The sequence below is a fragment of the Pituophis catenifer genome, unplaced genomic scaffold, assembly GCF_029215685.1.
Source record: "Pituophis catenifer annectens isolate HBS135680 unplaced genomic scaffold, rPitCat1.0.hap2 SCAF_2, whole genome shotgun sequence".
NCBI lineage: Eukaryota > Metazoa > Chordata > Lepidosauria > Squamata > Colubridae > Pituophis > Pituophis catenifer.
The window spans coordinates 167,852,583-167,875,158 of NW_027256882.1; the positions used below are offsets into that span (position 1 = coordinate 167,852,583).

At 37.7% G+C, this 22,576-nt stretch overlaps 1 protein-coding gene across 1 annotated transcript; it reads left to right on the forward strand.

Moving 5' to 3' along the window:
* The first annotated feature begins 5,854 nt into the window (after positions 1-5,854).
* Positions 5,855-21,448, forward strand: NEMP1 (nuclear envelope integral membrane protein 1). The gene is made up of 9 exons (XM_070938015.1): positions 5,855-5,948; positions 8,340-8,455; positions 9,927-10,146; positions 12,449-12,521; positions 13,086-13,179; positions 14,782-14,896; positions 16,899-17,124; positions 19,080-19,253; positions 19,594-21,448. The coding sequence occupies exons 1-9, from the start codon at positions 5,855-5,857 to the stop codon at positions 19,805-19,807; spliced, it is 1,326 nt and encodes a 441-aa protein (XP_070794116.1). The 3' UTR covers positions 19,808-21,448.
* Positions 21,449-22,576: the final 1,128 nt, after the last annotated feature.

Here is a 22,576-nt window from a genome sequence, read left to right on the forward strand (position 1 = left end):
TGGAGGGACATGATTTGTCGATGGGATGGCACACTTTCTTATGGTATAAAGGAACTAAAATTCAGGGGTATTTTAGAAGACATCAGATACATGAAGCTCTGTTTTTGACGTGGGAGAGGATTAAAAAATACCATTATTTGAAGATTCCAGTCTGGGTATCTACAACTGAAGCTTTTTCTTATCCAGTGGTATTTAGAGGGGAACAAATTGTTAGATATAGTGAATTATTGGATGAAAACGGTGAACTTAAATTGAAGCAAGATTTAGAAGACCAGGGAATTAAGATGGATTGGTTCTCATACATGCAAATACTTTCCAGATATTGAGAAAATTTCAAACAAGATGGTATTTATAGTGTTTTGACTGGTTTAGACAAATATTAATGGGTTCTGATGACCATGTAATTAAAAAGCTATATGGATATTTACTTGAAGTAAAATTGGAAGAAGAACAAGTTAAAGAATCAATGATAGCATGGGGGAAAAATTTTGGTTATAGTATTGATTTAGAGAAATGGCAAAAATTGTGGTCACATAACTATAAAATGACAATGTCAACAGCATGTTTTCATGATTTCTGAGTGATTACGTAATAGGTTCTTTGGCAATTGCAGACAAGGACCACACATCCTAAACCAATGAAACTTATTGAATAAATCACAACTTGTTGCTGATAGATTATGCTCTAAATCCATAATTACAAATTCAAGTAGCTGAGTTCACACAATACACTAAAATATACTGTTGACTTTGGTTTATCATTTTGTATGAATGCAGTCCAGAAAACCACTCTCAAAATGTTGATTGCAACTGCCGTGTTGCAAGCAATTAAATGGAAATCATCATAAAGTCCATGAATGTCCTTTAATTCGGTAAAGTAATTTCTAATTTGTATGCTAACTGCTTATTTTGTGATCTGCCATTTGAAGTACAGTACTAGTAATTTCTGGGTACTGCCATAATCTACATTTGGCTTTGGAGATTTAAAAGATTTTAAAATTGGCACTTTTGACACTTTCCGCATTTGAAAGTATTTTGATTAGAATTGTATAAATCTACCCTGCTATGCAATCTGTTCCTATTCACATTTTTGCAAACGGGGTACTTTAAAATGGTTCCTAAATATCCTTTTCTCCCTTCAACTGTGGTTTTTAAAAATCATCTTATTTTCCTACCTTTGGAGAGTACTCAGAATAAAATCAATCAAAAATATATGAACTAGTTTCTCTTTAAAGTAACTGGTAGTATTGTCAAACAACATAAAATGAGATGACGGTCATTCATGCAGGCAAATGAAGGACAATATTTTTGTTTTAGGAGTATTTTAAATCAGATCTTAAGAAACAGTTACATTGAAGCATACGTTTATTATTTATTGACAAGTTTAATACTGGAGACCACGATGGAACGATTTGGAAGAGGAATAGATTATAAGCCCTCTTCATGTTTGATTACAGTTACAATTAATTAATCATTCTGTTAGTTCTTCATGCAAAGATTAGATCAAAGGATGTCACCAACCAGTTTAGAGATCCAGGGATTTGCTAGTCAATAATAATCTCAAACAGAGAGACCATGCTTGCAATTGGAAGCCATTCAAATTGCTATAAGAACAAAGGGAAGGGCTTTTGGCTAGGAGAGGCCTATATCAGCCACTGCCACGACCAAGTGGTTTTTAATAATCTGGTTCTATTGTTCCATGTATGCTGAATAAAGTAAGACATGAGAAATAGAAGTTTAATCTCCATTGCTGTGCAGATAATTTGCTGCATTGCTGTAGTGAAGAGACTTCTTCACCTGTAACTTGGAATAAAATCTGTCAATATTCTTTCATTACAAAACAATTACAACAATTACAATTGTTCCAATGTCAGAGGTAAGCCTCCATCCATCCTGAAAAGGTACACAGAATGTCTAGCAAGTAACATAATCCATTTGATTTAGGGAGCTCAGCACAATTCATTTGTATAGTTTTGAATTCTGTAGACCAGGTGTGTCCAATCCAGGGCCCACAGGCTGCATGTGACCCTGGACAGCTAGTTATGTGGCTTCACAAGATCATAAGTTTTTAATATTATGTGATTTATATACATTAACAATATTATATATGTTATATGTGACTCAAGACAATTCCTCTTCACTCAATGTAGCCCAGGCAAACCAAAAGGATGGACACGCCTGCTGTAGACCTTGCTACTATGATTTGGCTGTGGGCTTTGTTGATTCTCCCAGATCCACATTGTGTAGTTGACTAATAGAATAGGGAAAACATGATTTAGAGTTTCCTGATGAACAAAAGCTGCATACCAGACAGGTATTACAAATTGTAACCCACCCACCCCTGTTAGCAAGAGGCGTTGGTCTAATAATTAAGGCACCTTGCTAGAAACCAGGAAATTGTGAATTCTAGTTTTGCCTTAGGCATAAAAGCTGGCTGCATGATTTTGGGCTAATAACTCTCTCTCAGCTGAGTCCATCTCACAGAGTTGTTGTGAGGAAAATACAGTAAAAGGAGAGGGAGTATTAGTTATGTTCACTGCCTTGAGTTATTTATAAAAATTAATATAATTTGATAATAAAAAAGAAATAAAAATAAATACATTTGCATTCATAAGCTGATGAAAAATATAGTCTTGGGGCAACTGGTTGCCCAACTTGGTGCTTCCATTCCTGAGGCCCCTGTTGCACCTCGCTTATCTCTGTAAGTAATATTTACTTGGTTGGACCCCTTCCTGTTATAGTTTTAAATCACCAAAAGAAGACAAGATTTGATCTAGATCTTCGGTTTGCTGAATTGCATCCAAAATTATGGTAAGGATGGGCTTCTTAATGTAGCTACACAAGCTGCCATTCCAGCATATCTCTTCCCACCAGTAACAAGAGAAACTGTGTTGATTTATATAGCAACCTTGGAAGGTGATAAACGATAAAACATGAATAAAAGAAGGTGGACATTTCAGCCAAAATTAGCAACTTTTTTTCTAAATAACAGCAAATGAACAGCAAAGCCCATGAGCATATTCTGAGTCACCAAAAATAGTAACATTTGCCCAGTGGGTAAATTACAGAACCTAGTGAGCCTAACTTGAATGGAGTGTACCTCTGGAATACAAAAGATTTCAACAGAAGAACAAAGAGAATACCTGGCACACAGTTTTCCAATTTTATTTCCAAGAAAAGAGCCATCAGAAAAAAGAATAGGCTCAATAAGAATGAAATGAGTAGCATCAGCGGGGATAGAAGCTGAAGCATTAGGCTTTGGAACCAGAGAATGAAATTACGTAACAGTTAAAAGCTCTTGAATCTTGAATAAAATATAAGGGCCCTTCCTTTTCATCTTCCTGGTTTAAGATCAGGAAAAATAGGGGTGTTTGCAGATAATGATGTAGGGATCAGTTCCTTCTGGCCAAGATAGGAGGTCATTAGAAGTGCTATCCTCTTACTAACTTCAGAGAAAACATGATATTGTGAAATAGAAAGAACTTTCCCTGAGGAGGCGGATCAGTATTTTTGCTTGTAAGAGACTTACATCATGAGAAAAGGTCACTCACAAATGGTGGTCTAGATCAGAAAGATCTTCTACTGTGGTTGGTCATTATTTCCTTTTCTGTAACAAGAACGAACCCAATTTCTGGCAATATTTTGTTTCTGGCACAACAAAATAAACTCATCTGAAGTAAAACAAATGTAACACAAATATGTAGGATAAATCTTTATAAATCAGGTTATGACTCATGGCCCACAGCTTGACTGCTGCATCCACTATGGTTGGTCAAATGGTTAACTATTATGTTCCAGTGACCCTATAACAAATTGTTACCTCCAGTTAAAACAAACACTTAAAACCTGAGCACTACAGAATTACAGTATATCGGGTCCTAACTACATTCTAGAAAATAAAAATGGCAGTGGTTGTCATAGTAATTTTAGTTGGTGTACTTGGCTACATTTAACCAAAAGTGAGTTCTAGAGGTAAGGCATCAAAATGTACTGAGAGATGGGAGGCCAAAAGAAAAACTTGCTAATGTAAAAATTAGCACTGATGGGGTAAGTTAGTGGCATTATTAAAATTCCACTGCAACACTATTTGTAAAATGGAGCTCACATTAATAAGGTTTAAAATATAAAAAGTGTCCCAACACTTTTTCCAGCAGAGATTTCATCACATCAGACCTTCACTGAACAAAGAGCCTTAATTGTAGCAGCACGTTTCATAGGCTAGTAACAGCATTTCAAGGATGGATTTTGGAAAGTGGTTTTGACGCTGCATCAACATACCATTAATAATGTACTTTTAGTTTGGTTTGTGAACTGTTTGGCTTGATAGTTTTTAACTTTTTTTTTTCATATTTCTTTTCTAGCTAGTTTTCCTTTTGTTATTTTTCTATAAATTTCCAAACTTGTAATAAAGATTTTTTTTAAAAAAGCTGTTGTGCCTACTATATTGCATATGATTTCCCCATTCTGTGAGGATTTAGAGGTAGAATTGTATACAGTAATTCAAATAATCAGAATAGAGACAGAAGGGACCTTGGAGGTCTTCTAGTCCAGCCCCTGTTCAAGCAGGAGACCCTAAACCATTTCAGACAAGTGACTGTCCAATCTCTTCATAAAAACCTCGAGTGATGAAGCATCCACAACTTTTGAAGGCAAGCTGTTCCACTGGTTGATTGCCCTCACTGTTAGGAAGTTTCTCCTTAATTTCAGTTTGCTTCTTCTCCTTGATTAGTTTCCATCGTTTCTCATCTTGCCTTCTGGTGCTTTGGAAAATAAGTTGCCCCCTCCCCCCCCACTTTCTTTGTGACAGCCCCTCAAATACTGGAATACTGCTATCATGCCCCCCCCCTTTCTCTTCTCTCGACTAGCCATTCTTCAACCATTCTTCATATGTTTTAGCATCCAGGCCTTTTAATCATCTTAGTTGCTCTTCTGAACTTTTTCCAAAGTCTCAGCATCTTTTTTGTAATGTGGTGACCAAAACTAGATGCAGTATTCCAGACTAAGGGCTTTATAAAGCCGTGCTAATACTTCACATGATTTTGATTCTACATCTAACCAAGGATTGTGTTAGCTTTTTTGGCTGCTGCTGCCGCCGCACACCTGGCTGGCTCATGTTTAAGTGATCGTCCACTAGGACTCCAAGGTCCCTGTCAGTTGCCTCTGCACTCTACTGTACAAAAACAGCAGCACTTCTTCGTTTTGGTTTCCCGCCCTCCATCACTGCAACACCCAAGGAGTCCCAGTTGCGGCCTGTCGTGCGGGAGGCTGTTGCTAGTGCACTTCAGACCCTCGATGGTTGTTAAGGGAAACCACTCTGCACTCTTGCGGACGAAAACACCACCACCACCCCTCCCTCCCTCCCTCCCTCCCGCTTCGCCTGCTAAAAAAAATACAGCCGTTTCAGTCCGAAGGAAAAAAAAAAGGGGGGGGCGGGTGTTTGTCATGCTTCTCAATTCTGTCACTTCGATTGGTTGAAAGTTGTCAGCTTCCAGCCAATTGGGGCTGGAGAATGGGGTTGGGTTGATGACGAGATACTCGATCCCCTCGATGAGTGGGCAAGACCGTCTATCAATTTCGCCGTACGTTCGTGCGGAGAGGCGTTACCTCACAAGAGCCTCGACTCTGATCGTTGATTGGTTCCTGTCACTTCGGTCAAGGCGACCGTTGGCAAGGCGGATTCTAAGGCCGGCCTTCCCCCCCCCCCACCGGCTTGCAATTGGGTGATGCGGCTGACTCTCGCGCTGGCGGGAGGGCGTGCCGCCGTGACTCTCGCTCTCCGATAGGCTGCGGGCGCCACCGCGGAGGGAAGGGTTATTTTACGATGGGGGGCGGGTGAGAGACCATCGAGGGTGGTTATGGCGGGAGAGACGAAAACAACCTCAGAGTGGCCTCATGGCTGTCGCCTCCTCTTGCGGGTTGTGGTCCTTTCGATCCTGGCGCGGAGCTCCGGTAAGCAGACAGGAGTGCGAGATATTCAGGGCATCCCTTCCCCAGCCTTTTTGCCCCTCTTCCTTTTCAGCCTCTTACGGTAACGGAGGCTCCGGGTACCTCAGTGCCGTTATTGTTGTTAGTAAGCGACGATGGGCTTGGGTTGATTTGTCAACCGGAAATCTCCGTCCCAAAATATGTCCTTATCATTTTGGGATGTCTGGATGCATCCTCCAGGTCAGGCTTTCCCATCCTGTTCTTCTCCAAACGGGACTTCGCTTCCCATCATTCCCAGCCAGGCTTTGGGGACTGGAATCCCAGCACGTCTTGAGAGTAACATGTGGTGATGGCTTGGGGCTATATTAATTGATTAATTAGTCAAGGGAGTATTAATTTCCCTCAACTTAAGTCTGTAAAGTGATGTGAGGGGTGGGGTTGCTTGGACTGTGATAGAGGTGGACATCGGTGGGCATCAGGCTCCTTTGTGAAGGTAGATTTTCACGAAATAAGGTAAACTTTATTGTCATTTTTTTTTTTTACTGTGAGCACACTGGCCCACCTTAAAAATGAAATTCTGTCCTCTCAAAAGTATATATCTATCTATACGCAACACACATATACATATGATATATACATATGATAGATAGAGATAGGTAGGTAGATATATACTGTAGATATATATACAGTAGTGGCCAAAATTGTGGAAACCTTTTGGGAAATGTGTATTTTTGAGGTTTGATGGCTAATAACACCACTTTATGGGGGGAGTTTCAAGATAATCATATTCCACTGCTGGAATGGCCTGGGAATAGCCCAGACCTTAACCCAGGGGTGAAATGCTGCCAGCTTTATCTGGTATATGGGAGCAGGTAGTGCCGGCGGCAGGAGACTCCCCCCCACTCCCCCCAAAACTGGGACGTCCCCACGTCCTGGTTTGACCATCTGTGCATGCGCAGAAAGCTTTGCGCAGCACATGCACATCAGCAAGCCAGTAGGAAAGGTAAGTACATTTCACCCCTGCCTTAACCCAATTGAAAATCTATGGAGCCAACTAAAGAAACTTATTAGTCAGAAGCGACCCAGCAATAAAACCCAGTTAATAGAAGCAATCATTCAATCGTGGTTTCACATTATAACAGCTGCAGACCTAAAAGACTTGGTTCACTCCATGGGAAGACGTTGTAAGGCCATAATTCATGCTAAAGGTTACCCAACTAAGTATTAACTGACATGGTGATAATTTTTTTATATCTCGTAGAAATACACGTATTTCTACATGTTTCACTTTTCTTCTTTATACTGTAGCTGCTATTCTAATAGCAAATCCTTCATAAAAGTTATTGCATTACATTCTTGATTAAATTATCTTTCCATTGATATATAATTTTATGGTATTACTCCAAAAAAAGTGGTGTTATTAGCTAGTTTTAGAAAGTACACTTTTCCCAAAAGGTTTCCGCAATTTTGGCCACTACTGTATATATATCTACAGTATATATCTACCTACCTATCTATCTACCTACCTATCTCCATCTATCTATTTATGTACATACACCCACACATACATACATACACATATAAATATTAATCACTGTCCAAATAAAGATGAATTAATCAGGTGGTGAAATATCACTTGGATGATCACGGTAATGTGACAAGAAATTAGGTGCTGTTGTTTAGAGTACTGTATGCACAGAAATAACATCAAGTGGATTATTAGGCAGAACTGATACTCTGTAGCATATTGTTTTCCAGTGAGTTATGGCATTTTTTTTTAAATTTGATTTATATGCCGCCCTTCTCCGGAGACTCAGGGCGGCTTACAATTTGTTGTTACTGTTCTCCATATCTTCCAAAGTTAAGGACAAATGTTTACATCTGGTTATTAGCTTGTTCTTCATGTATATCATATTGGGGCAATGTGGCTAATGCTTATGTTAGTGAGATTATAATTTATTTATAAAAATTATAAATTTTATGGTTGGTGTCAGTGCCAAGAGTAAATGGGTAAAAAGTCCATTAATCTTTTAAAAATCCAAATATGTTCAGATTGAAATTTATGTCAGATTTCTTTTAGTGTGTTCTATGATTTAATACAAGCAAGATGTATTTTGATCACCTAGCCTTTTGGATGTCTACTTGCTATCACTATTATCCAAAATTCTGTTTTAGTATATATGCTGCCGGGGGGGGGAATCAAAGGAGTGTTATGTACAGTACGCTACCTGAAATTCGTGAAATAAATCTCAGCAGGTTATAAATATAACAAATAGATTGGCATATTGGAATTTTACTAGGTATAATTATTCTGTTCCTCATTTGTATAAATCAGTCTCATTGTCTTAACTCCAAAGGTATTTCTTCATTTTGCCAATGTATCTAATGTTTTTTTCTTTATGTGGATTCCTGTAGATGGACATGTAGTGTTACTTAGAGAACATCAAACATATGTACATGAATCCTCTGAACAGTTTTGCTATTCAAATAAAGTGATTCCCAAATGGCATGATATATGGACCAAAATTCAGGTAAGAATTTGATTACTTCTTTTTTTTTTTTTTGGCACCTGAGGTGAATCTCACAAAATTAAAGTGAATAACCATAGATCTGTAAATATATCCTAGGTAACTCTAATAGAAATTTCATTAAAACCCTAATTATCTTTAGTTTGGAGTATGTGGAAGATAAAAGCAAATTATAAATTCGGGGGATATATAGTAAATTGTTAAAGATCCAGGTTGCTGCATTATAATAATTGTGTAACAAGAATAATCCTGCTGTTCTTTCTCCTTGTCTTCTCAAGCTATTCCATTAGATACAGTTAGTTTTTCAGTGGTGAAATCCAAATATTTTTACTACCGGTTCTGTGGGTATGGCTTGGTGGACATGGTGTGGCTTGGTGGGCGTGGCAGGGGAAGGATACTGCAAAATCCCCATTCCCACCCCACTCCAGGGGAAGGATTTTTTTTTTTTTAATTTGATTTATATGCCGCCCTTCTCCGAAGACTCAGGGCGGCTTACAATGTGCTCAGCAATAGCCTTCATCCTTTTGTATATTTATACAAAGTCAGCTTATTGCCCCCACAAACTGGGTCCTCATTTCACCTACCTTAGAAAGGATGGAAGGCTGAGTCAACCTTGAGCCTTGGCGAGATTCGAACCCTGCAGTAATTGCAGGCAGCTGGTCTTAATAAGCTTAATAACAGGGTGCCTTAAACCCCTGCACTACCAAGGCTCTCCATTCCCACCCCACTCTGGGGCCAGCCAGAAGTGGCATTTGCAGGTTCTCCGAACTACTCAAAATTTCAGCTACCGGTTCGCCGAACTACTCAAAATTTCCACTACTGGTTCTCTAGAACCTGTCAGAATCTGCTGGATTTCACCCCTGTAGTTTATATATATCTAGGAAAAACTTTGGTCCAAAAATATTTCACAGTTATATAATTATATTTCATTCAAGTAAGATTTGAAGAAAAAGATCATGGACAGTCCAGAACAAGATTATATTCTGTATCTTAATAATGTTGCAATACCATATTGTAGTTGCTGATCCATATGGGCTATATTTTAACCTATCTCTGTGCTAGAGGTTGGGAATAGAATTAGGTCAGATGATTCTAGTAGACAAAGGGTCAGAGTTCCTCTCCCACTATACCTTTTTTGGATGTTTGTCATATTTCTCAGTTGGTTTCACAATGAGATTTAATATTAGTCTCCTTTCTCATCACTGGATTAAATAGCTTTTTCTCCATAAATAAGTTGCCTGATCAAGATGCTAAGCTTTTTCAGATTTCATTTGGCAGTTTTTCAAAACCCTATTAAGTTCTTTGGTATTTCCCCCTGAAACTAGTTTTTATGTATTTTGTATTGGCATTACAACATAACTTGTTAAATATAATGCTTGCTAATTTAACAAACTGTTAAATAATAACATTAAGAAATCTCTTAATTAATTATGGAACTGTCCTTGTTTTTGCCATGTCCTTTTGTTCCATCCAGATCCGAGTAAACAGCACCAAGGTGATCCGCGTCATCCAAGTTGAAAGTGAGGAGAAGCTGAAAGAACTGGATGGATTTAGTTTATGGATGTATGTTGGCTTGCTCTTCAAAGAGAAGCTTAATGATACTTACATTAATGTTGACATTTTCAGTAAAGAAACCTGCTTGAAAATCGAGACCTTAGACACAGGCTCCAAATACAACATCAGTGTTATTCGAAGTAAGTTTTCTTTTATCTTAGTTGCTCTACTACAGGTAGCCCACCACTTACGACTACAATTGGGGCCAGAATCTCAGTTGTTGAGTGAAGCCAAGTAAATTGCCATATCACCACCTTGCTCAACAATCACAATCTCGTCTCTCCCAGTTGCGGATATTAAGTGACCGTGCAGATCATTACCCTCGGGAATCCTTTCCCTGCTCCACTTAGGTGAACTATTGCAGGCTCTATGAATGTAGAAGGAGCAAAACACTGGAATCTATTAGTGTTTTCATCACATTTGAGTTCCATCCCTTCAGTGCACAGGAGGATTTCCTTCTCCTGCATGGAGGAGAGGGGAAGTCTTTCAGCACACTGGGAGAACAGACCTCAAGTCCATTGTCCCCTCTGCTTGCAACTTTTCCTGTTGGCTTCCCTGTTGACTTTTTGAGGAAACAGCAGAAAAGATTGCAAATGACAATCATGTTATCACAGGGCAGTTGGCAATCAGTTATAAATACGAACAGGTTGCCAAGCAACCCAAATGCGGTCATGTGACCAATGGCCATGCAGTATGGTATGGATGATGCATCACCTGGCATCCTCACACAACTATCTAAATGAAATATGAGGAAAAATGTTCTAATGCCAAATCCTATACAAGAGCCATTTGCATGTAATGATTAAGCCACGAGGGTAGAAACCAGGAGATCATGATTTCTAGTCCTGTCTTAGACACAAGAGCCTGTAGTACAGTGGACTAAAGCACTGTTATTAACAACTGCTGCTTGTAATTACTGCAATTTCAAATCTCACCAGGCTCAAGGTTGACTCAGCCTTCCATCCTTTCAAAGGTAGGTGAAATGAGGACCCAGATTATGGAGGCAATAAATTGACTTTGTATAAATATACAAAAGTATGAAGGCTATTGCTTAACGCATTGCAAGCCGCCCTGAGTCTCCGGAGAAGGGCAGCATATAAATTAAAGCAAAAAAAAACCCACAAAACCAGCTGAGTGACATTGAGTCAGTCATACTGTCTCAGCCCTAGGAAGCAGACAATGGTAAGCCATTTCTGAAAATCTTGCCAAGGAAACTACAAAGACTATTAAACACAGTTGCCAGAATCAGTGTTAACTCAGCCCCCCCCCTTTCCAAAATGGAATAGTCTATCTGTGGTAATTCTCCATCTTTGGAGGTTTGGAAGAGGCTGGGCAGCCATTTCTTAAGGATGGTCTCTGGTTTTCCTTCACAGAGGAATGGACTAGATTATCCTTTTGGTCTCTTCCAATTCCACAATTCTGTGATCCTGTGAAATTAAACTTGATGTGTTTCCTGAATGTGCTGCTTAGGTTCTTGGAATACCTTTACTTTTTTCATACATATTTCATTCATGTTTTTTGACTGAAAGATGTAATTATCCTGGATAGGCAAGGAGAGTTGAATACAATGGTGAAATGTAAAATTTGTTACTACCAGTTCTGTGGGCGTAGCTTGGTGGAGGGGTAATGTGACTGGATGGGCCGAAGAGGTTGTAGAAAAAATGATTTTAAAAGGCTCTGACGATCCCAGCTGAGCCGTGCGATCATCAGAGGCTTTTTTTTTTTTAACTTTTAAAAGCATTTGTAGAAAAAATGCTTTTAAAAGTAAAAAAGAAAAGCCTCTGATGATTGTGTGGCTCAGCTGGGCATGGGGGGGGCAGGGATTTCTGCTACCAGTTCTCCGAACCACCCACCACCATCACTACTGGATCGGGCCAAACCGGGAGCTTTTCACCCCGGTTCAATACATTTAGAATGATCACTGACTTCGTATGTATATTTGTTACATTCCAAAGCTTTAAGGCAGCATTTGCTACCATAAGGACAAGTCTAGTAGGTTTAAGCCTACAGGGGTAAAAGAGAGGAACATCTCATATAAGGACATGCTCATTTTGTATATATAAAATCTGTCCATTTTGAAACACAATTGTTCACAGTTGCGGAACTATGTGTGAGTATGTATATGATGTTCTGTGGTACAAAAGGTAAAGTGTGTGAATTAGTTTTATTATGCAGTCTGCATTTTTCAAATCAGTTGGTTCTTAGAAAAAACATGAATGATGAATGATTTTAAGAGAAAATACTGTTTGCCTTTTTTAAAGATTTTACAGCAATGGTTCTTAATTGTTGTCTGTTTTTTCATTTTGACAATCACTTTATCAAAAATCTATGCAATAGAAACTTATTGATGGGAAGATATTTTTACCTTTTACATATATTTGCCATTATATTCTGAGTAGTTCAGCCAGCTGATTAATAAAATAATAATTTTATTTCTTGTAGCACTTGATCCCAAGCTCTTTGTTGTTACATTTCTGGGCCTGCTGCTGTTTTTCTGTGGTGATTTGATGAGTAGGTAAGTAAAAATCCAGTTCATAACATTTGCCAGCTCACAACCGATAACCATCTAATCTAGTAAATGCCTAGCTCTCCTTCAGCTTGTGATTGTGTTAATCTGTCCCTTTTCACTGGGGAGTACTTGGGAAATATCAAATCGTGTTGTTTCCATGGGCTTCTGTGTAACAGGATATTTTTGTCCTCTGTTCTTTTTCTGAGTAGTGAAGAGAGATATTTGTGAAGTCTCAATGCTTGTGCGTCATTATTTCCAACTCTTGCAAGACTTCCACATATTGTTTGCTCTTTTAAAGTACTACCATGTAATTTGGCAGCTAAGCTAATGTCTGTCCCTTTGGGGAAAGCGTAATGGCTCCTGGTCTTTGGAGTACTGTTCACTTTTCCTCCTGCTGCTATAATTCATTTTCTATTTGTCTTCCTCTTTACCCATCAGCCCTCGCTGTCATTTCTTTTCTTTTTTTTAATGGCTATCAGCCCAAAACCTAGAATTATTAGAGTTACTGTTGAACTTGAGCCATGTATAGATTTTCATACACGGTGTTTGAAATATTATTTCTCTTTGCAGAAGTTCAATCTTCTTCTATTCAACTGGAATAAGCATTGGCATACTGAGTTCAATGCTCATTGTTGTCTATGTACTATCCAGATTTGTGCCCAAGGTGGGTTAAAAATATGACGACTTAACTCTGTTAGGGGTTTTGGCAACATTCTGAAAAGTAAATAGTCTGAACTGGCTAAAGGCCTTTCAAATGCTTGGTAATTTTGGGTGTGGTAGTCCTTTAATAGATATGGAGGATAAGAGATTACCTGATTATATATTTTATAACTGTACTGAGGAAAATCAGAAGCCCCTCCCCCTTTCACTTCTTCCCTTTTTGAATCCCTTCCCCTTTTAATTGTTATCTTGTATTTTTAAAAAAAAAAAATATGGAGGGTAATGAATTAAGAAAACTGGTTCCAAGGTTCAAGCTGAACCTCTAAATGCTTGCCTTGTTTTTATTGTTTAAATAAGCTTGGAAACATCCAATTCATGGGAATTGGAAAATTCCAATTGGGAATTTTACCCACCTAACTAGGTATAGAAAATAATTTCTTCACAATTTTACTACACATACTGTGGTGCAAGGCCATCTAATCTGGCAGGCTGGATAATAGCAGTTTTGTTATATGCTGATAGTGCTACAATTTTCCTTAACATACATTGAGTTGAAGAAAGCATTGTGAGCTTTGCCTTTGGTTATTGTAAGGAAGGACCTTATTGGAAAACTACTATAAGTAAATACAGTGGGGTTCTGAAAAAAATTACAAATATACCATTATCCGCAACTAAATGGGCACCACATTGAACAAGTAAAGAACTCTAAATATCTAGACTCTTATTCAGTGTAGTGGGACCCTTGAACACAAGTTCAAAAGCCATGCTCAGATTTTTTTAGAACTGGGTGGAGTGTGGAAGTTTTGATTTCAACTGTTATATGTTTTTGAGGTTTAGATTATAGCTGAAATGCTTTATGGTGCTCCATTTTTTTCATATACATCAATATTTTTCAACTTTGGGAACTTCAACTCCCAGAATTTCCCATGCTGGCTGGGGAATTCTGGAAGCTGAACTTCATATATCTTAATCTACTGGTTTTGGTCCATTGGAGATAACAAAGAATAAATTTTTAAATGTCTGATATATTTCGCAGGAATCTCTAAGCTTTTAATTATGAAAAAAGATTTGGTTTTGCATCTTAAGTATTGGACAAATACGTGTAGACTTCTTAGCATCTCTAATCCTGAGTGATTCAGTGGATGAAAATGTTAAATTTTAATAATGGCAGTTTGTTGCCTTATTTTGTAATTTATCTAGAGACAATCAAAATTAAACATACAGAGATAAAGAATTCCCAAATTATTTTTGCCATTGTTTAACACAAAGGAAATTTATATTCCAGTTTAATATCTACATCCATACTGGCCTCAAGGGGACTGTATTGGAATAGAAGAGCATTCACTTTAGCCCATTGTAATGCTTTTTTCTCTACATTATTAGAGGGTAGATTTTTCAATTTTTACATAAAAGCTATCTCTATCCATTTGGCCCATACTCATATAATCAGTCTGGCTTCCAGTCATGATTAAATCAGGTTGCGACCAAAGTTATGGAACAAATTATGGTCGTGACCAGAAGTTCTACTGTACTGCAGGTGAGAAAAACTGTTAAGAATGCTAAAGGAACTTTCTCTAATCTGTAACATTTTCTTATTCTGTTCTAGAAGAGCCCTATCTATCTCATGATTCTGGGAGGCTGGTCTTTTTCTATTTACCTTACCCAGTTGGCCTTCAGAAATCTTCAGGAAATATGTACATTATACTGGGAATATCTACTTGGTGAGTAGCTGGTTTTGATGCTGAGGTCATTTTACAAAGTTTCTGAGCTAATCTACATAGGGAAACAGCAGCAGTTGACTTTCTTAAGCAATGCTTAAGTAACTTTTTTTAAATGGTCCAAATATTCTGATTAGTTTGCATAAATAGAATTTGCAAATTATTGCATTTCTTAGTTATCTAGGAAATACAAAGAATTATTTCTGTGGCAGTATATTTGGAATTAAATAGAAAAAGAAAGCAAATCTTGCATAGGTTTGTGAATCCATGATAGTGTAAGACATCAAGGTTAGAAAGACATTATTTACACTTTCAGAACCATCTGTCAATTAATGCTGGTTATGCATTCCTCATTACTTGTCATACAAAACATAGGCTATATTTGGAATGCCAGTATTCTTATTCTCTATTAATAAGGATCTTAAAATTAATTTTTATTACTTATAATAAAAAATTTACAATGTAATCATTACAAAAATAAATAGAAAAACAGAAAATAGAGCTTGCAAAATCAGTGATATCTTTACTAACTACTAACAGAATCATTCTAATTAAGAGAAAAATTCAGAAAGACATCTTAGTTTAGAAAAAAATACTCAAAAATGGATAACTATCCAACAGCATAGAAACAAAAACCTCAACATACCTTAACTTTTAATGGTTTTTTAACATTTGTATTATATGTATTTTATTTGGCTGTTCACCACCCTGAGTCCTTCGGGACTAGGGCGGTATACAAATTCAATTAATAATCATCATCATCATCATCATCATCTACTGTTGGAAAGCAAACTGGACCAACAGCCTGGCCACTTTAAATTGGTGTAATAGTATCACTTAATTTCTGAAGAAATCATGTTGCAGATAAATAAATAGTTTGGTCATGGGTAATCTTTGAAAGGCATATTTAGGCTACACACTCTCTAATTTAACCATCTGAAACATTTGAATTTAGGTTTAAAATATTCTAAAAGGCTGGTTTATCAAATTTAAGTCAGTATATGCTTTATCCAGAGAACCATTTATAATAAAAATGATACTACAATATAGATACGGATTAATCCAGAAGCTAGACAGATTTTTCTTCTCATTCCCAGTCACCTTGCTTGATTTTATTCAATAAATATTGGTTTCTAGAGCATGAAGTTCCATTTTATCATGCCGTCAACCAATGTGTTGTATAATTTACTTCCTTAATGTGATTTTCCAAATTATGATCTATTAAGTTTTCTTTTTCCAACCTCAAGTAGATGCCTTGAAAGCTCACATATAATCACGAAAGTCACAGAATGAAAAAAGGTTATAATCTTGTCCCATCCTGTATAATATATCACCAGCAATAAGATTTATATTAGTTATCAGATCAGTCTGCTAAAATTCAAGAGACTGAAAAACAAACCTGTCAGGAGTGAGTTTTATGAAGGGGAGTTGTTTCTCTGATGAATTCAGAAGTTGCCATATGTGTGCCAATAAATAGGCTAGTGATTAACACTTTCCATAAATGAGAGCTCAGCTTACATGAAACAATACTGCAATCAGAGGATTTAAAACTTAATTAAACTCAGCACTAAAAGATGAACAGAACATCTGTATAAAACATCTGGATGGTCTTTAGTAGGACTGTTTGATGAATTATTAAAATTTCTAGATCCCCACCCCCACCCCATTCTAATACCACATTTTGGAAGAAGATATTTTCTGTGGGCATAATATTTTATAACACTTGTTTTCTTCTATCCATTGATAAAAAAGTGTGATGCATTTCTTCTGTTGCAGATTGTCCTTGTTTGATATTTTGTTGAGTCAGAAGCATGAATTATTGCATTTTATTTCCTTCTGGCTTCAATGTTTTGGCTGTATGCTATGTTCAAGTTATTTAGAACAGATGTGATACTTATAACTAGTGTCTTATTGGCTGACTTAGACAAGCTGAATTATACTGAAGGAGTAACTGATGGTGATAGTGAAAATCCAAATAAAAATAATTATTTTTCTTTCTCCACAGGCTACCTGGTCATCGTAGGGTGTGTAAGCTTTGCCGTGTGCTACAAATATGGCCCTCTGGAGAATGAACGCAACATAAATCTCCTCACTTGGGGTCTGCAGATTTTCGGCTTGCTGCTCCTTTATATCAGCATTCAGATACGATATATTGCCATCATCTTGATTATAATTGCAATCTGCACTAAAAACCTGGAGTACCCGGTCATATGGGCCTATGCCATCTACAGGTGATGGATGGGAAACATTGGCTTGGCTCATCCTAGAAAACACAATGTAAATAATAGACTCATTAAGAAATTTGTAGGGTAGGGCTGGGTGAATATGTTTATATGCATAACGCTGTCCCAAAAATGAGTGACTTATATTTTCAGTTGTTGAAATTCTTAGCATGTTTTTTTCATTCCTGGCTAATTCTCTAGTCCCTATAGTTTATGGGTAAAGACTTTTCGGATGGCAGACATCACTATGATTCCCTGGAGGAGGCAAGTGCCAACCCCCCCACCCCGAAATTGTAAAATCTCAGGAAAGAACACCGAAGTGCCAGAGTTAGTCTATTATTTTAATTTTGTAAATAATCAGCCCATTATTATGATGCACTGTTTAAGATGGTTATGTGATATTGAAGCACTGAGAGGCCAAATCCTCTAAAGCTGAAATTACTTCTTCTTTTTTTTTTTTTTGCTTAGACAAATAAAGACGTGTCATATGAACTCAGGCACTGTGATAAATGGTTTAGAGCAGGGGTGGGCAAATGTGGCTCTTTTACAACCTGTGGACTTCAACTCCGAGAATTCTTGAGCCAGCTTGGCTGTCTCAGGAATTCTGGGAGTTGAAGTCCACAGGTTGTAAAAGAGCCACATTTGCCCACCCCTGGTTTAGGGTGTTGGAACGTACTTCATAATCTATCTGTTGAGATTTTGGGTGGCTATAAAGCTTTCCTTTTTGTGTCTGCCACAACCTGGACATACTTGTAGAAAGCACTTGCTCAGAACTGAAGTGCATTAATGAATAAAGATAAGTACCTTTTGCTGAGCATTTTTTTAAAAACAAAGTAATCCCTACTGTATTATTTTTTTAATCTAAGAGACAAAACAAGAGAGATGCAGATGACAAGCAATTTTAGAAGCTGTAGAAAATGATATAAATTTCTTCTGGTAAGAGGCAGAATTATTGATGAGGAGACCACTCTCTCAAAAGAAAAGTGACAAAAGTCTTGGTCAGCCCAGCAGAAGAATCCCCGAGGCTCCTTCTCTCTTTTTATACAGCCTTGTGGAGGAGCTGGTGAGGAAAACAATTTGGAATAGGAATAAGTCATTACTTCACTTTAGACCAGTGTTTCTAAACCTTGGCAAGTTTGAGGTGTAGGCTTCAACTCCCAGTATTCCTCAGCCAACAGAGCTGGCAGGGGAATTCTGGGAGTTCACACCTCTTAAACTTGCCAAAGCTGAGAAACACTGCTTTAGACTGAATCACTGGCTTTATATGACTATGTGGCTTTTGCAAGCATTTGGCAAAAGAATTTGCGTCTAAATTTGTGTTCATTCTTATGTGAGATATAAAATAATTATGTGGCTAAGATATCTGGATGTTGCACCTGAATGCTAAATACATCTCTAAAATATTTTGGAAAAATTTGAGTGAGGTATTTTTTAAGAGGAGTGAAACACAACTGATTTAAGATTCCTCAAACTATAAAGTTTTTGTTAAACATTGGGAAAAATGAGGGCTGACTAGCTAAGTACACTACTAAATCATGGAAGACGCTACTCTCTTAAGTGATGCTGAGCAAAAATGAGTCCAGATTCTCAAGAAGAGGCCAGATTTCAAAGCATCATTCTGATAATCTTTATCAGAGTCCTTTGGCATGTTGAAGATGAACAATAGTACAGTATTATCACAAACATATATAACAATGTTTTAGCATTTCTTAGATATCTTTGCAAAAGACGTAATATGACTGCAAACTGTTACAGTAAAACTGGGGGGTGGGGGGGACAAAATGCCTGTCAAGAAGGCCTAGATCTAGAACGTTCAACTTTGAGAGTCCAACTTAACATAGGGTAGAGTTTTGAGAGAATGTGTATCAGGTGCCCCTCTCCTAAGTGGTTTGAAGAGGATTGCAGAGGGCCAGATTTCAATGTTTGACTTACAGGTGCTACTAACGCCATTGCTGTCCTAGCAGGAAGCTGTTCACAGCTCCAGAAAAACCCAGTCCACCACGCCTGTTGACCGAGGAAGAATATCGGATTCAGGGGGAGATAGAGACACGCAAACAATTGGAACAATTGCGGGAGTACTGCAGAAGTCCGGAGTTCTCTGCGTGGAAAGCAGTCTCCCGCATTCAGTCTCCAAAAAGGTAGTCCATGAAGATCATCAGAAGGGAGGGGTGAGCTATAATGTGCTGAGGGTTTTTTTGGTAATCTTATTTTTTTTTTTTAATCAATTTAAAGCCATATTTGTGGGAGAACCACAAAAATGGATGTGTAGGGAATCAAGTTCAAAACAATCTAGATTTCTTTCATGGGAAGAAAACCCATTTTTTGTAAGTACATGCTATACCCAAGCAGGTTTTCCCCCCTCAATTTAGACTTTGTCTTGCAAATACTTGGTAAAAACTGTAAAGTTAATTGTAGAGGGAAGTAGTTGTAGGTTACATTAGTTATAGCATTGCTTACATTGTTCTTTCTTTCCTCCAGATTTGCTGATTTCGTAGAAGGTGCCTCACATGTCATCCCCAATGAGACTTCTGTTCATGAGCAGGAGTATGGGTTAGGGGGTTCCTTTCTAGAGAATCAGCTCTTTGAAGAGGAAGATGAGGAAGACGACAACAGTTTGGATGATGAGGATTACCCAGAGACACCGTGGCCCCAGAATCACTTAAATTTTCAAGATAAAACTGGCCACCATTGATGCAAATGGGTTGACTGATGCCCCTTATTGATCCCGTCTGCTGTTAAAATGGAGGAGTGCTATAGAAAAGCCCTTTCTGTGTGGCATTGCTTAAGTAGCTGTATGACAGGCCTCTAAAGCCCTGCCATCTATTCCAGATCATGACATGATCATGAACTGCAACATACTTGGGATATGTTTCAATATTCTGGATTAAATATCTTATGAAGTACAAGATGGTCAGAACCTACAGCTGTTAGCAGTGAATAGCTTAAAGAGGAGGAATATGGAAAGCTTGCAAATCGTTACTGAAAGCCAGTGGAAAAATGACAACTTATTTTGCCATGAGAAAAACAGGCTACTTGAAAGGTTTGAAAGTCTAGGTGAATTTGATAGACGTATCCTAATTTTGTACTGTCTTCCCCCTGGGAAGCAATAGCTGCTGTCCTTTGATTTTCCAGGGTGCCAACAAAGATTTGAGAGCATGCTGCTCTTCCTCCAGTGGCTATGCTTTTTACTTGTTGGCTTAAATTTTGCCTCCTGGGTTTAGTACACTGAAGGTCTGAGGCTAGTGGTTGTTGCAGAATGTGTAATGCGTTTGCTGGGAGCCAATAAGTTGCTAGGTCTCCCAGGGAGGTTCTGTCCTATACATGATAATTGCACAAATAGAAATATTTTTAATTGTATATCTTGAGAAGGGGGTTACTTCCACTAAAATACTTCTTGTAGACATCATCCATGATACCTGTTACATCTAACTTATTTGTGGCCTTTTTGGTGGGGTTGACATGCAAAGGAAAGCCACTTTCAGTTTGAAGAATTAATTTCTGTATGGCTAGAATGGAGGTTTGAGAGTGGTCTGAAGGAGAGATAGCAGTCTGAAATGCTGGATTTTGTACAAAACTGCTTTTTGGAAGCCAAAACTTTGTGATCTTCACCAAACCCACCATGGTTCAGATTTAAATCGCCTTGTTTTTATCCTGATAGTCCTCAATGGTATTGCAATCCTTTGAGAAGGATTCAATTGCATCTAGATGAGGACATGGCAATAAATTCATAGTAGGTGCTTATATGTATACCCACCCAAAATGTTTGTATTTATAGCCATCCAAAATTTATTAACTGATAAATTAACTGTGCTTTTAAAGTTTCTATTGCCACCCCCCAACTTTCTTAACAGGATTGAAAGTGCTCTAATAATAATCTATTTTCAAACCCTGTCAGCTTCCTAGTCACTAAAATGATCGCTCAGTTTAGTTACATAAGGATGTTATTTTGACTGGGATCAGAGCTGGTTCCAAAAACCAAAGACAGAGAAAACCAATCAAACAATGAAGTTGACATACATACTATATTTTTCCTGTCCATTTGAAGTGTTAAGGAAAACCAAGGTATCTTGCTATATGCCCGCCAAATGTGTAAAATGCTGAAACCAATATGAAATAATAACTAGGGCAAAAGTTTTAATTTATTCATCTTTGCTTAATTTTGGATATAAGCCATGAAGATGTTTTGAACGGAATAATATCTCCCTCCCAAATGGTCAAAGCTAGTACAGACAGTTAATTTTTTAGATAATGAAAAAATGGAGAGTACTTTAGTATTTTCTAACTTGACTTATGAACTTTTTTTAATAAAGAGTTTTGTTTGTTTAGTATGAAATGAAGTTTCTTTGTATTGTGTCAAGATTGTGTATTGTGTCACAAGAGGCAATACTACTGTTTACAGACAGTAGTACTACAACTTGCATAATTAATCTGCAAACAATCTGATATCCCCTTGACTGTGAAAAGTTTCTACCACAAATTATTTCCTGATTGTTGTGTTGTCCTGGTGAGTGAGTATACAATGAATGAAGTTTGCAATGAGTTTCCAAAAGTGAAAAAGAAATGTGCTTTTTGAGCTATTGGCTGATGAAGCTTGGTCAGAATGCAGAAGAGATATTTCCTAACAAACACACTCAATTTTACAACTCATTTCATTGAGAGGTGCTGTGGTTGAGATAAGTGGAGTGAGTGATGAACAGCATTTACGGTAGCTATGCTTGAATTTGGCAAATGGATAATGGAGAAACCTGATTATTTTCCAGTTCACATGTTTTTTTTTTAATTTGATTTATATGCCGCCCTTCTCCGGAGACTCAGGGCGGCTTACAATGTGCTCAGCAATAGCCTTCATCCTTTTGTATATTTATACAAAGTCAGCTTATTGCCCCCACAACTGGGTCCTCAATTTACCTACCTTAGAAAGGATGGAAGGCTGAGTCAACCTTGAGCCTTGGCGAGATTCGAACCCTGCAGTAATTGCAGGCAGCTGGTCTTAATAACCAGCTTAATAACAGGGTGCCTTAGACCACTGTACTACCAATGTTCCAGATTTCAGCTGATTTATTCTACATACATGAAAGTCTTGTCTTGAACTCTTTGTTAAATGAACCCTCTGCAATGCCAGAAACATCTCCCCAACTTCCTAAATTCAAAAAGCTTCTGTATGGCTCCCTGCCCCCACCCCTTTATGCCTCTGCAGCCAAAGGATTTGCAAATTTCAGTCCTTGTAGTCAAATTGCCTCCTCATTTCTCCCCTCTCTTAATTCCAACATAAAAGGAAGTTATGGATGATAAAGATGAACGGTCTGGCTTTTTAGGATTAGTTGACTGAGATTACTGTTCATTTTAAAATGTTTAGCTTAGAACAGGCACTGTCAAATGATTTGGTTCAGGAATTGTGTCCACCTTTCATATTTGCTATTGGGATGCAAGCAATAAATGTGAACTTAAAATAAGAATTCTT

Coding starts and splice junctions, on each gene's coding strand:
- NEMP1 (XM_070938015.1), top strand. CDS start 5,855: ATGGCGGGAGAGACGAAAACAACCTCAGAGTGGCCTCATGGCTGTCGC. Junction 5,949..8,339: donor GATCCTGGCGCGGAGCTCCG/GTAAGCAGACAG, acceptor GGATTCCTGTAG/ATGGACATGTAGTGTTACTT. Junction 14,897..16,898: donor ATACTGGGAATATCTACTTG/GTGAGTAGCTGG, acceptor CTTTCTCCACAG/GCTACCTGGTCATCGTAGGG.